The sequence below is a fragment of the Siniperca chuatsi genome, linkage group LG15 (assembly GCF_020085105.1).
Source record: "Siniperca chuatsi isolate FFG_IHB_CAS linkage group LG15, ASM2008510v1, whole genome shotgun sequence".
In the NCBI taxonomy this organism is placed as follows: Eukaryota; Metazoa; Chordata; class Actinopteri; order Centrarchiformes; family Sinipercidae; genus Siniperca; species Siniperca chuatsi.
Window position 1 is genome coordinate 28,157,764 of NC_058056.1, and position 12,691 is coordinate 28,170,454.

The following is a 12,691-nucleotide window of genomic DNA, read 5'->3' on the forward strand; positions in this document are numbered from 1 at the left end:
ACGTCAATAAATGGTGAAAAATGCCCAACACAATTTCCTAAAGCTCAAGGTGACGTCTTCAAATAGCTTGTTTTGTCCGACCAAGTGTCCAAAACCCCAAAATATTTAGTTCACTATCACATAAGACAATGAAAAGAAGTAGATCCGAACAATTCAGAGGCAGGAACTAGTTGATTACTTTGGCTTGAAAATTAGTTTAGCAATTAATAATTTAACAAAATAGTCGGTGATTCATTTTCTGTCAGTCGAGTAATTGTTTCATCTGTACCTTCAATTTTATAAAAGTATAAAAATTTAAACTGAGAATGAGACAGAATGTGGAGTTTTGCTTGGTTTCTCCGCAGCATAAATTAATACAAAACAATAATATGTTTTCACAACTTATTAGTTACCAAACCATTTATTTTGGTGTTCAATGGCTGTAACAAAATACTAGCTATAAAACATTTTGTGACATCCAGCCACTTTTATCTGAGTTACATCTAAAAAAGAGCAGCAATTTGTGAACAGCAGACACGGCCACATAAAGCTGTGTGTCATCAGCATAGCTATGGAAAAGATAGTGGCTCCAAGCTCGACCCTTGGGGAACCTCACAAGTTATTTAAGAGGATTTTGAGAAATTATTGTCTATTGAGACAAAGAATTCAGGAGGCAAACCAGTTCAAAAGTTTCAGACTTCACATACAAACATACTAAACAACAAGACAGGATTCTGTAAAGACACATAACAAACCTTGTGGTGGGATCTGGTGGAAGACTCTCTCCTGTACTGCCTCTTCACCCACTGACCACTGAGACTTCCCCAAAATGACATACTTGTTAACCCTGAACATACACACCTACAGCATATTACCCTGCTAAACACCTTGAAACACCTGGAACACACCTGGACTCAACCTGTACACTTTTCACCTACTTAAGATCAATCCTGTTAGTCAAAAGAGACACTTCTATGCACCTGAACAGAGCTTTGAAATACCTGCTGCGCTTAATACATACAACATGTGTGTACCTGTTGCATAGAGTATAACTGCTGAAAATGCTTCTCGATACCGTGACCACACATAAAACACACCTCATACACCGGTTATCTCCAGTCTAAACCTAAAATGTTTTTGTTGAAACCTCACCTAGAACGCACCTGGACACAGCTGGTGCATACAGTACAACTGCTGGGGATGCTTCTAGATAACTCAACAACACCTGAAGCACACCTGTGTTAACTCCAATTTAAACATTTAAGTCTTTATTGAAAGAAACCTCTACATACCTGAAACACACATGGACACACCTGAAGATTCTTCTAAATACCTTGACCACACCTGAAACACACTTGTTACATCCGATTTAAGTCTGAAAGGTCTCTTTGAAAACTTCTAACATACCTGGAAGGCACCTGGTGCATACAGTGTAAGTTGTAGGGATGTTTCTAAATACCCTTGACCACACCTGAGACACACCTGGCACAACCTGGAAAGCCTTGGTCCAAACCTCTACATACCCACAATGTACCTGGACACAACTGGAATCACCCACTACAGGTAACCTTGTCAGCTGCTAAACATGCACCCACATACCCGTGACACTCCTGAACCTACGTGGTGCAAGTAAACCATCGTTATGTGACCCCAGGTAAATCACTGGACCTGGACATACCTGGTTTACCTGGTACAAAAGCATAAACAGCCAACATTGCTTGAGGTCCAACCATTACAACACAACATTAGGAGGTCAGTAGATCAATAAATCTAAATATTAAGGCCCCTTATCAATGAAATACTTAAACACACTGGATATCACATGTGTGTTTAATGAAGTATTGATGACTGGTCATTCTAATTATTAAGTGTTCAATATGGATAAAATCTGCTATCACAGTATATATGTTGTGTTATATTATCAGTACATATTGTGATATAGTAAATGTTCTGGGATTTCTGTGGATCATAAATAAAATAATCACACACTGTCTGTTTTTGGCTTCTTCAGTGAATTAAACACCTGGAAAATTAAGGTACTCCATCACACTGATGCTAAAATCATGTTCTGGAAATCTGATTTTGCCATAAGACCTAATACAAACAGAAATACTGACAGGATAGCTACCTCGACATAAACAGGATAATTTCTATTGTCTCTCAGTATATATCTTCATATCACCAAACCCTACAACATGTGGTTCCACCTAAGGAAAGAAACTGAGGATTTTTACACCACTGCAAACATCTGTATCAGAACAAGAGCCAGCTGAAATCCTTAGAAACTAAGAAACAGGAGGAATAATAACTTTTCAGCCAACACTGTGACAGCCGTGGTTGATCTGTGTGAATGCAGCATCCCTCGGATCAATGAAGAAACACTGTCAGCTTTACAATCTCTCAAAACAAACAAATATGTGAGCTTACAAACCCAACAGAGGAAACTGACAACTGACAGAGCTTGACAAAAACATCAAATACTCCTTAAATCCACAGAGAAATCCTTGGTAGTTTAGTTTTGACTGAGCTGAACCAGACTGCACAGACGTGAAGAGACTCTCCTGTTTCTCTGAGCAGGTGCAAACAGCAGGTAAAGGTGTGTCGCTTCAGTGTTTAGTTCAGTAGCTGTTAGCTCTCTGAATGACTCATAATGTTTCTGCTGCTGCCTCAGTGCGTGTGATCTGATCTGATTGGCTTAGCGTCCGCAGCTCCGCCCACAGTCACCATTAATCCTATAAATCTTAATCATTTAATTATCTAATTCTGCAATTATTTGTAAGATATATATGATATAAAGGGTGGGCAACGTAGCTTGTGTAATGTAGTAAATATTCTTTTATTCTTTACATTTATGCTTTTTCTTTCATGTGGGTTCTTTGCATGGGTGTTTATTTATTATATTCTTTAGTTACAGCTTACTTGTTACTGTGTTCCCTCCGACTGTCTTATACCCGTGACATGAATATAAAAACCTTATTGTGTGGCAGATATTTCTAGTCTACCGCTGTCTTTTAGTTAAAGTCACCCACAGTGTTCTTCCCGTCAGTCCTGAATCTAATCCAGCAGTAATCCACACTGACTGACAGGCAGGAGGAGGATCCTGATGGATTAGAGAAAGTCACCATGTGAGTGTGAGCCAACAGATGGACAACAGGCACTGAATGTTTCTACAGTTACCTGCAGGCTGCTGCTGCAGCTCCTAAAGCAGCCTGCAGGGGGTGGAAAAGTCTACAGTTGATGTCAGGGCAGCAGATCAACTCCGACTCCGCCAGAACCACTTCTTCTTTTACTACTACTAAACAAAAAGACCTTGTTGTGAGCAGTTTCATGTAGGAACTATCGGTAGAAAGAAGATAGTTCCTACATGAAACTGCTCACAACCAATCTGTGCATTATCTTTGAGTAACCGGGTCCTGATTTGCTGTTGAGTTTTTCAAATGTTTTTGTTTTGTTTGTTTTTTGGCCGCTTTGAGCACCACAAGCCGAAAACACCAAAACAATCTAGATGGATAAATAGCACAACAGGTAATATGTAATATTGTAAGTATGTGTTTTTGATTTTGGGGTGAACTGTCCCTTTAAAAAGGTGAGATATTTATATATATACACACCTTAGCGAGTCTCTTCTGGATGGTCTGTCCCTGCTTCATCTTGGAGAAGTAGTGATAGTACAGGGACACGTAGGTCATGATGGACTTCTCGTCTGGATGAGGGACCACCATGTCCTCCACCTCCAGCAGCTGCATGATCCCAAACTCCCGCTCCGCCAGAGAGAAGGCGTGCTCCAGGTTGCGACGGGGGTCGTCGCCATGGAGACGGCGGTAGTCAAAAAGGTCAGGCCTGGGATGGAGAGAGAGAGAGAGAGAGAGAGGATGGAGCAGATTGGATGGAGAGTAGAAAACAATGTGTGTGTGTGTGTGTGTGTGTGTTACCGGTGTGCGTGGATGAGGGCGTTGAAGGCGAGTCCGTTCCTCCAGCTGGACGAGAAGTCGCGCACGTCGACGCCGTCGTAATCCGACGTTTTCCTCTGACACCAGATCAGCAGAGCCTCTTTCGCCGAGCGATGAGCCACACTGGCTCCGCCCCCCTCCTGGGGCGGGAGGGGAGGAGGAAGGAAAGAGGAAGAGGAGAGAGAGAGAGAGAGATGGGAAGAAGAGGAGAAGAGGAGAAGCAGAAGGCCAAGAAAGAAAGAAAAGAGTGGAGAGGACAGAAGGAGACGACATCCTCATACAGTTAGTGCAGAAAGTGTTTTCTTTGTAATTAGATTTCAGGTCACAGTTTTAGTTTTGAAAGAAAAAATCCCTAAAAGAGAACAGGTGAACTACAAAGACGATAAATCTTATTCAGGTCTTGCCAGACTGAAGGTTGTGGGTTTGATTCCCTACCTCGGCCAGGTCGATGGGGCCGATCTGGAACCTGAGGATGATGATCCACAACAGACCCAGGATCAGCGTACGGTCCCCGTCCACCACATTCTCAGGACCAATCAGATCCACCCGAACCTGACAGGAAAGACAGCGATTGGTTTGTGTAGAGCTCGACAGAGGAACGTCTCAGATGTAATGTGGCCGTAAGATGCGTTCTTTAGGACAGGATGGAGGCCCATCTGAGTCGCAAGAGAAACCTTTGGATCATCTCTTCACTCTGCTCAGTACACTTATTCTGTTCGCTCAGTTTTCACAAGACAAACGCTGTAATGCAGGAACATAAACACCAGATGGAGCCAAATACAATGCACTAAATACAGATGGAAATCATGAAAGACCCAAAGACTTTAGCTGCGTTCCAACTGCATAATACAAGCTAATTCTCAGCAGGTTCAGAGTCTAATGTGTTCACGCCTGAACAAAGTCAGTATGGAGACTAAAAAACTCTGAGTGACATCTGCTGGCGCACATTTTGAATCATTTCTGTTAGAATAACACACTGATGTACGTTGTGAAGATTAATGCAGCGTATACAGTATTGGGACGCAGCTTTTTCGTTCTTGGGCAGGAGTTTACTGAGTGTGTTGAATTAAAATGGAGTGGAAACCACAACCGACTGGCTCAAAACTGATACTGTGCGCGTCTGGTTTCGGAGCTCAAAGAGGCGGCAAATCACTTGCAAGGAGAAAAGGACAAGATGTGGACAGGGATGGATTTCCCCCCCTGGTTTTTAGGCCTCTGAATGACACGGACAGGTGAGGTACCTTGGTTTTGAGGAAGCTGATGGCGATGCTGTTGTTCTCCAGACAGTGGACTCTCAGTTTGCGGCGGCTGGGCGGAGTCAGCGTCTTTTTGGAGATGAGCTCTAGCAGACGAATCAGAGCGACGCCGGTCTTCAGCTCCGTGTAGACGTCGGTCAGCTCCACGTTCTCCTGCAGGAGGTGAAGACAGTTAAAGACTGACAGCTGATCTTTTACTCGGTGATGTCCAGTCCTGCACAGAAAGACGACTGTGGATTTTGTCCCCCATCACTTATATTAAAAACGCACTTTTAACGGCCAGTACAGGAAGAATGATTACAGCAAGAAAAACCTGTTTCAATGTTCAACTGGGCACCTGACTATCTTTTAAGTAGTAATGGGGTATTTTTACATTAATATATTAGTACTTAAGTAAATGATTTGAATACTTCTTCCACCTCTGCATACTGTATAGTGTGAGTGGTAAATACACAGTTTTTAAGATGTAAGGAAACATGTTTACAGCTCTGTGACTGGCAGGAAGTTCGATGTCAAAAAGCAAATTTCCCTTAAATCATCCTGACAGTCGAGTGCTTCTTCCCCCCGACCTCCCCGTCCAGCCTGGTTCAGGACATCCCGGTTATCTACAGGTCAGGTAACATCTTAAAGCTAAGAAGTGTTTGTTCCAAGACTAGATCCCACTGGAGTTACAGCTCCTTTGTCAGAACAAAGGTCCATCATGTCTTCCTACAAATCTTCACACACCCAAGTTTTTACTTCCATGACCACAGATACCGGTCTTCTTATTCAAGACTCCCCTGAGATTTGCTGCTTTTCTAACATTTTATAGATTGTACGCAGAAATGATTAATTCAATTTTATTTATATAGCGCCAATTCATAACAGAAGTTATCTCATTGCACTTCTAGACGGTACTCTTTATAATATTATTTACAGAGACTCAACAAATTACTTTTAAGGCTCTTCATGGCTCCAGATTATATTTTAGACCTTGTAATCCCTTATGAACCTTCACGTAGTCTGAGATCTTCAGGCAGGGGTCTCCTGTCTGTTCCTGAGTCCAGGATGGAAACTAAGGGGGACAGAGCTTTGGCCATCAGGGCCCCGAGGCTCTGGAACAACCTGCCCGAAGACATCAGGCTGTCTGAGTCAGCGTCTTCATTTAAGTCTCTTCTCAAAACACATTTTCATCTGAAAGCAGATCCTGATTTTACCTGAACTGTTTATTTTACTGCTTTTGTGTATCTTATGTATTTTATTTCTTTATATTTCGTCATTCACTGTGGTGTTTTATTTATCTTGTTGTGAAGCACTTTGTACTTTGTTTTGTGCTCTATAAATAAAGTTTTATTATTATTATTATTATTATTATTAAATCCCACCACGAGCAAGCGCTTGGCCACAGTGGCAAGGAAAAACGTCCTTTAAGAGGCAGAAACCTCGAGCAGAACCAGACTCAATGGTAGGCGGCCATTAAAAAAAACTAACGAAGATTGATTGTTAATGAAAGTCATCAGTAGTTTTCACTATTTCTGAAAACTGAACAACAAATTAGTCTGATGGAGGAGCTGTATGAAAATTACACAGAAATATAGAGCTGAGACTTACACAATGTCTTAAAAACAACCTGATTTCAGGTCAAAAAACACAAAAAAGTAAATATGTTCTTCAATTAATGATTGGATTGACATTATTTATATGTTTAGGATGAAAAGAATAACTCCATTCGTCTGCAACAGGACAAGTTTTTAAAAATATGTGAAAGTAGGATCTTGTACAAAACCTGAACATTTGTTTATTGTGATTTTCTTATTTATTTTGATTTTTTTCTTTAATTTTGAGACCTGTTTTACTACTTTATTATTATCCTTCGTTGCAACCGTTTAACAAAAAGGACATGGACAGTCCAGGTTTATTACACTGACTACATTATTTGTATGTTGCTTTGGTATATCCAAATAAAAAGGTGAACATTGGCTGCTAGCATCATTCTTGTTGGAGATTTGACCTCCATCATGTTGTTTCCATCCTGTTAGTTTGTCAGTCAGCAGGAAATCGTTAATGGATTTCCACGAGGTTTAGTGGGAACATTGGGCGCGATTAGATTTAGGATTTCTGCCATGAGACAATTAGCTGTAAAAAGCCAAAACTGAAGTGGAGGGATGTGTTTGGGTGTAACACCGAGCTGTGAACGTGGAAGCGGGGCTATCTGAACAGCCTTTTATAGCATCACCTGGGTTTGATTTCCTGTTGACATGAAGACAACGCTGTTACTCAGAGTTCATCACATCCAACGCAAAATATGACAGCCGAGAAAACCATCTTAAACCCCATCAGAATAAAAATGGGAATCTATTAAAGTAGCAATTGTTTTAATTTTTTACTAATCTGTCTTTTACGTCTTTATTAACAGTTTGGTCTATAAAATATCAGAAAATATCTTAATTTTTCAGAGCCAAAAGGTGAAATCTTCAAATTGCCCCTTTTGTCTGATTCCAAAACTAAAAAGTATTAAGTTTACTGAGATACACAGAAAATATTCTCTTCTGGAAAGCTGGACGTATGGATGGATTTTTTGGCATTTTTGCTTTTAAAAAATACTTTTATGATTATACAATTGCAGATTAATCTTTTGTTAATTGATTAACCAATGAATTGTTTCAAAGTGAACATATTAGGCCTATATAATTGGATTATTATTGAGCAGAATTTTAATTAAGAGTACTTTATATACTGTTAGGTAGTTAAAACTATGACAATACATCATATTTTAAACATGTGTTTTACATGTAAAGTCTAAATCTCTGAATCTCAAAGAAACTATGTAATTACAAAAAAAAAGCAAAGTACATTATTTGCCTTGTCTTTGATGGAAATACGTGAGTAAAGTACAAGAACATCATATTGTACTTTAGTACAGTATGTTACTTGAGTAAATGGACTTTGCTGACTTCCACAATTGGCTACAGGTAACTTATTTTCTTTTTAATTAAAGTTTCATATGTAAACATGTCAGTATGGCAACTGAAATAAGAAGTTATTTTGCTGTTAGCTAAGTGGGTTAGCAAGGTCAAACCACTGAACTCAGTTATCGCTAGCTTACCTAACGCTAGCCTCAGAGGCTGTGAGCTAACGTTACTGAAGCTAAATGCACTGATGTTAGCTCATACCCGATGCTAGCCACATTTTTGACCTCACGGCCGTTGGAAATATTGGATTTAAACATTGTTTTCGCCCCGGGCAAACACTTATCACTCTGGGCAGACCCGAAGACGTCAGCAGAATCACGAAAATGACTTTAAAGATACAACTTGCTGCTGGATAACATCTAAAAATCACGTTTCGATGAATCCGCAAAGGTTTGCGTTGGGAACACTGTGTAAATGTCATAGTCGGTACCAAGGTTCTGGATTGCTATTAATTGAACCCAAACATTTCAGTCACTCGGGCATGCACAAAACTCGTTACAGGGACATCAAGATAAATTCAGACCCACCGGAGGAAAGACAATCTTCTTAGCGACTTATAAAGCGATGATGAGGCCATGTCAGGTGAGTGTAAAGTGTCAAGAAAACATGATTTACTTCGACTGACTTCAATTAAAATCCACACTAACAAGGTAAATTCAAAGATGGCGCGGGAATTCTTCCTCACCGCCTGAGTGGAGTGCTGCTCAGCAGCAGTGCGCTCAGTGCTGCCGCCGGTGGCCGGAATATATATTACTATAATACTGATTAGGACGGTGGTATCAAAATATTGGCCAAAAGTATGCGGACACATTCTTTTTTGTCTGTTTTTCTTGTCCTCCGTTTCCACTATTGAGTTAATAGAGGAAACAATTATTAACTTTTGCAGTGTTTAATTATATTAATTTGCTGCCATCCTGTGGCAATCCCAGAGGAATTCTGGGAATGAAGAGCAGCAGCAGGCCTAAGTGTTCAGCCAACAGCTGGCATCCGGTTATCAGAGAAAGCACATGAAATCAAACCCAGAACTACGTGAACTGGAGTCTATTAAACCGGCCAACGGGACAAGAGACAGAGCAACAACACTGTAGAGGGTGAAACCGTGTCAGTTATCATGACTGATGATTTATGTGTGTTTACATATGTGGGACCAGCTGATGGAGTACAGTTAATAGCTGATTATCAGACAGGAACATGGCTCAGAAAGATAACAGGGGGAACAATAACACTGACATCATCGCTGCAGCCAGAAATGTTCGCATTTGTTTGATTCGTAAAGAGTTGGGCGTTTTGAAGCCGACACACAGCGATCGTACTGAATCTTTCAGCCAATACACAGCCAGCGGTGGAAGAAGTATTCAGATCCTGTACTAATACCACACTGTGAAAACACTCCTCTGCAAGTAAAAGTCCTGCATTCAAAACCTTAAAACTCCAAAAGAGCCAAAACTGAAAAATGAGAGAAAAATACAACTTGAGTCTTGTAGCTGAACCTGATCCAGGACTCGGCTCAGTCCTGACGGACGCTGAGCATCAGAGAAACAGAAATGTGCTGAGTCGATGTTCCCTGAATTAATGCTGTAATACTAATGGAGCTGCCTGCATCTGCAGACTGATTCAACAACAAACAGACTGAGAGCCTGCATGGAAACAATGGAAACATACTGTACAGGAACAACCCCGACATACAGGACTGAACTAAACACACTCAGACATTTGCTGGATGATTTTCCAAAAGTGTTTTTAGACAAACTTTAGTTGTTTAATGTAACTGAAACCAATGAAAGACTTGAGATTAATCTAAAACTGATGGTGTGAGTTGGAAACAGGCAGCGGCGGAAAGTCAATAAATCCATTTACTCACTTAAGTTAAATTCTTTAGGTGTTTGTACTTTATATTTCTGCTCCACTGCATTCACCTGACAGCTAGATAAAGATTTTACATACAAAACATGCCTATAAAATATAGACATTTTATAAATAATCAGCAGATTAATCAGTAATGAGTTATTGTTGGTACTTGCTTCTTCCTCTACTGGAAAAAGGTCATATTGTTCTGGTTTTATGTAACCACTGCAGGTAGGTTTCTTTTCCTAAACCAGTGTTAACAGAAACTATTTTCATGCCAAATGAGCCAAATCTTTTCTTCTCCATCTCTTCCCGTCTCACCCCGTTCTTGGAGAAGACGCTGTTCATCCACTTGGTGAAGGTTTTCTTCTGCACCGCCATCCTCTGCTCCTGCAGCTCCCTGACTCGCCCCGCCCCGTCCTCCTCGCCCTCCATCCTGATTGGCTGGAAGCACACGGAGAAAAGTTTCAAAGATGCTTCAAAAGGTAAGAACCCTCAGAGACTAAAATTAGGCATCACTTGTTTGCACACTATGTCACATGTGTATATGCAGCATGCGGAGTTATTGTATTACACCAAACAAATGCAGGAAATATAAAGATACATACAATATGTACAAGTATTATAAAACAAATATGTGAATTCACAGATTATACACAAAAACAAACGTGCATCTTGATTAGCGAACCTGTTTTCCTGGTTTGAGTTATTTTAATTGACACGGATCAGAATACTCGATATTTTAGTCTTTTGAGTCTCTGTGTCAGATGAGTCGAGTCACAAATTCTTTCTGTGATTGGCTCACGTTGGACCTCAACCAATCAGAGCTCTCTTTCTTTCTCCACCTGTGTGTGTCACACAGGTGGAGATGGTAAGGTGCCAGCTTCAGTTGTCTTCCGCAGAACTCGGGATCAAACCAGAAGCCGTTGGGCCTGATGCTCGTTTTCATTCCCGACACCCCGAGACATTTCATTTCATGACCCTCCCGAATCCGCCATGAAACCCGGAAGATCCCAGCTGCTCTTCGGCAGACATGTTCATTCTGTGCAGCTGATCATCATCTTCATATAATATAAAAATGCAACTTCAAGTAGGTTTTGTGAGGAATGTAATGCTGCCTGGATTATGTTTTTTTATCAACAGAATGAAGAAACTTAATGAAAAGTTACTTAACATATTTGCAAAATGTTCACTGACAGCGTATCGAATTAGTTTTCCTACAATATCCAATAGCAACTGAAGCATAATTAACATTTTTATGGTTTTGTATTGTCGACCCCTTTAAGTGTTAGGAAAATATGGTTTTGATGTTTAAATATTTTACGAGTCATGAGACAGGACATGTTTACTTTTTCAGTATTAAACCAAACCAAAGCGACACTATTTAACTTTGGAAACAAGAAATAACACAATCTTTCTCTCACAAATGTAACGTTAAGTTCATAAATCCAGTAAACTTCTGTTGGATAATGTTAGCAAAGATAAATCCTGCTGTGTAATGACTCTTTGTGCTACTGTTACACTGCATTTTATTATGATTAGTGGTTTCAGTAGCTTAAGCCCTGTCTTTGGTGTCAAAGTCCTGAGCTTTACACAGCCATCACCTGCTCCAGCCACGTGGTACAAGAACAGAGCACTGCCAGAGAACATAATCCAGACTGCAGTTACATTTATTAAAAACAGTGTTTATTATTAAATATTAGAATATTAACAGAGTTTTTAGGGTTGGCCCCCCATCAGGGCTGCAGAGTTCGTTACATCCAACAAACAACATCCTGATGATTTACCTGTTCTTACAGTCTGAACAGTAGTGGAGCTAAAAATGTAAAGTTTGTCCTGAGGGTGGCGCTAGAGTAATGTTCATGGAGTCATTCACATCTACAGGGTTCATCCTCTGGAGAGCAGAAATGTGATCGGGACATTTCACGGAAATCTCTGCGTAAAATTTGAATATTTAAGGGGAATTTCCATCCTGACGGCGGTGCTGGAGGAAGCAAACACGGTCTACAGAAAACCTGAAGCTCAGGTTTAAATGCACCTTTCGTCTGGTTGGACGGCCAATGTGACGACCGCGTGCTGTCAGCTGACTGGTCAGGTGTCACGGAGCCGAGTTCACTTTCACAAGAGTCAACAAGTTAAAATGTGGTGAAGATTTAATTTATCTTCATGCTGACAGGAGCAGTTACACCTTCAATACAACACCGCTGTAAACATTCTTCAGCTGTCATAAAGCTGTGTGTGTGTGTGTGTGTGTGTGTGTGTGTGTGTGTGTGTGTGTGTGTGTGTGTGTGTGTGTGTGTGTGTGTGTGTGCAGTGGTGGAAAGTAACTAAAGTACATCTACTTAAGTACAATTTTGAGGTACTTTACTTGAGTATTTCCATTTTGTGCTACTTTATACTTCCACATCTCAGAGGGAAATGTTGAACGTTACTTGGAACATTTTGCAGAATTCAGACACCTCAAAAATCTTCATCTTACCAAGTGATTTGTGTCCGTTATTAAGTCCTAAAAGTCTTATTATCTAATTACAAGTGAAAGAATCTGCCATTACGGGGAGATCAGTTCAACCTGAAGTCAGGTGACATTTTTCTTGATTCCCTCAGCGATCCCTCATTCTGTCGTCTCACTCCTCTCTAAAAACTTCTTGAAAAAAGTTGTTTTCTGTCAGAAACTGGTTGAAATAATCAAACTACACTGGCAGATTCTTCC

General features: G+C 40.5%; 1 protein-coding gene and 1 long non-coding RNA gene across 3 annotated transcripts in view; one reads left to right on the top strand and one right to left on the bottom strand.

Moving 5' to 3' along the window:
* sptbn5 (spectrin, beta, non-erythrocytic 5) overlaps window positions 1-10,419 on the bottom strand; it is a 69,443-nt gene extending 59,024 nt beyond the window's left edge. The window contains exons 1-5 of one of the 2 annotated variants that reach the window (XM_044166605.1): window positions 10,303-10,419; window positions 5,171-5,338; window positions 4,365-4,481; window positions 3,912-4,069; window positions 3,591-3,819 (exon numbers count right to left, since the gene is read on the bottom strand). In XM_044166605.1, the coding sequence (XP_044022540.1) occupies window positions 3,591-3,819; window positions 3,912-4,069; window positions 4,365-4,481; window positions 5,171-5,338; window positions 10,303-10,416 (786 nt within the window). In that variant the 5' untranslated portion in view covers window positions 10,417-10,419. Of the gene's footprint in view, window positions 1-734; window positions 1,309-3,590; window positions 3,820-3,911; window positions 4,070-4,364; window positions 4,482-5,170; window positions 5,339-10,302 lie in introns of those variants that run through there. The other variant, XM_044166606.1, reaches the window with a different exon arrangement.
* On the top strand, window positions 8,218-11,427 carry LOC122861755. Its single transcript, XR_006374563.1, has 4 exons — window positions 8,218-8,526; window positions 8,638-8,718; window positions 10,319-10,466; window positions 10,844-11,427. It is a non-coding gene; the product is annotated as an uncharacterized LOC122861755 (long non-coding RNA).
* The last annotated feature ends 1,264 nt before the right edge of the window (window positions 11,428-12,691 follow it).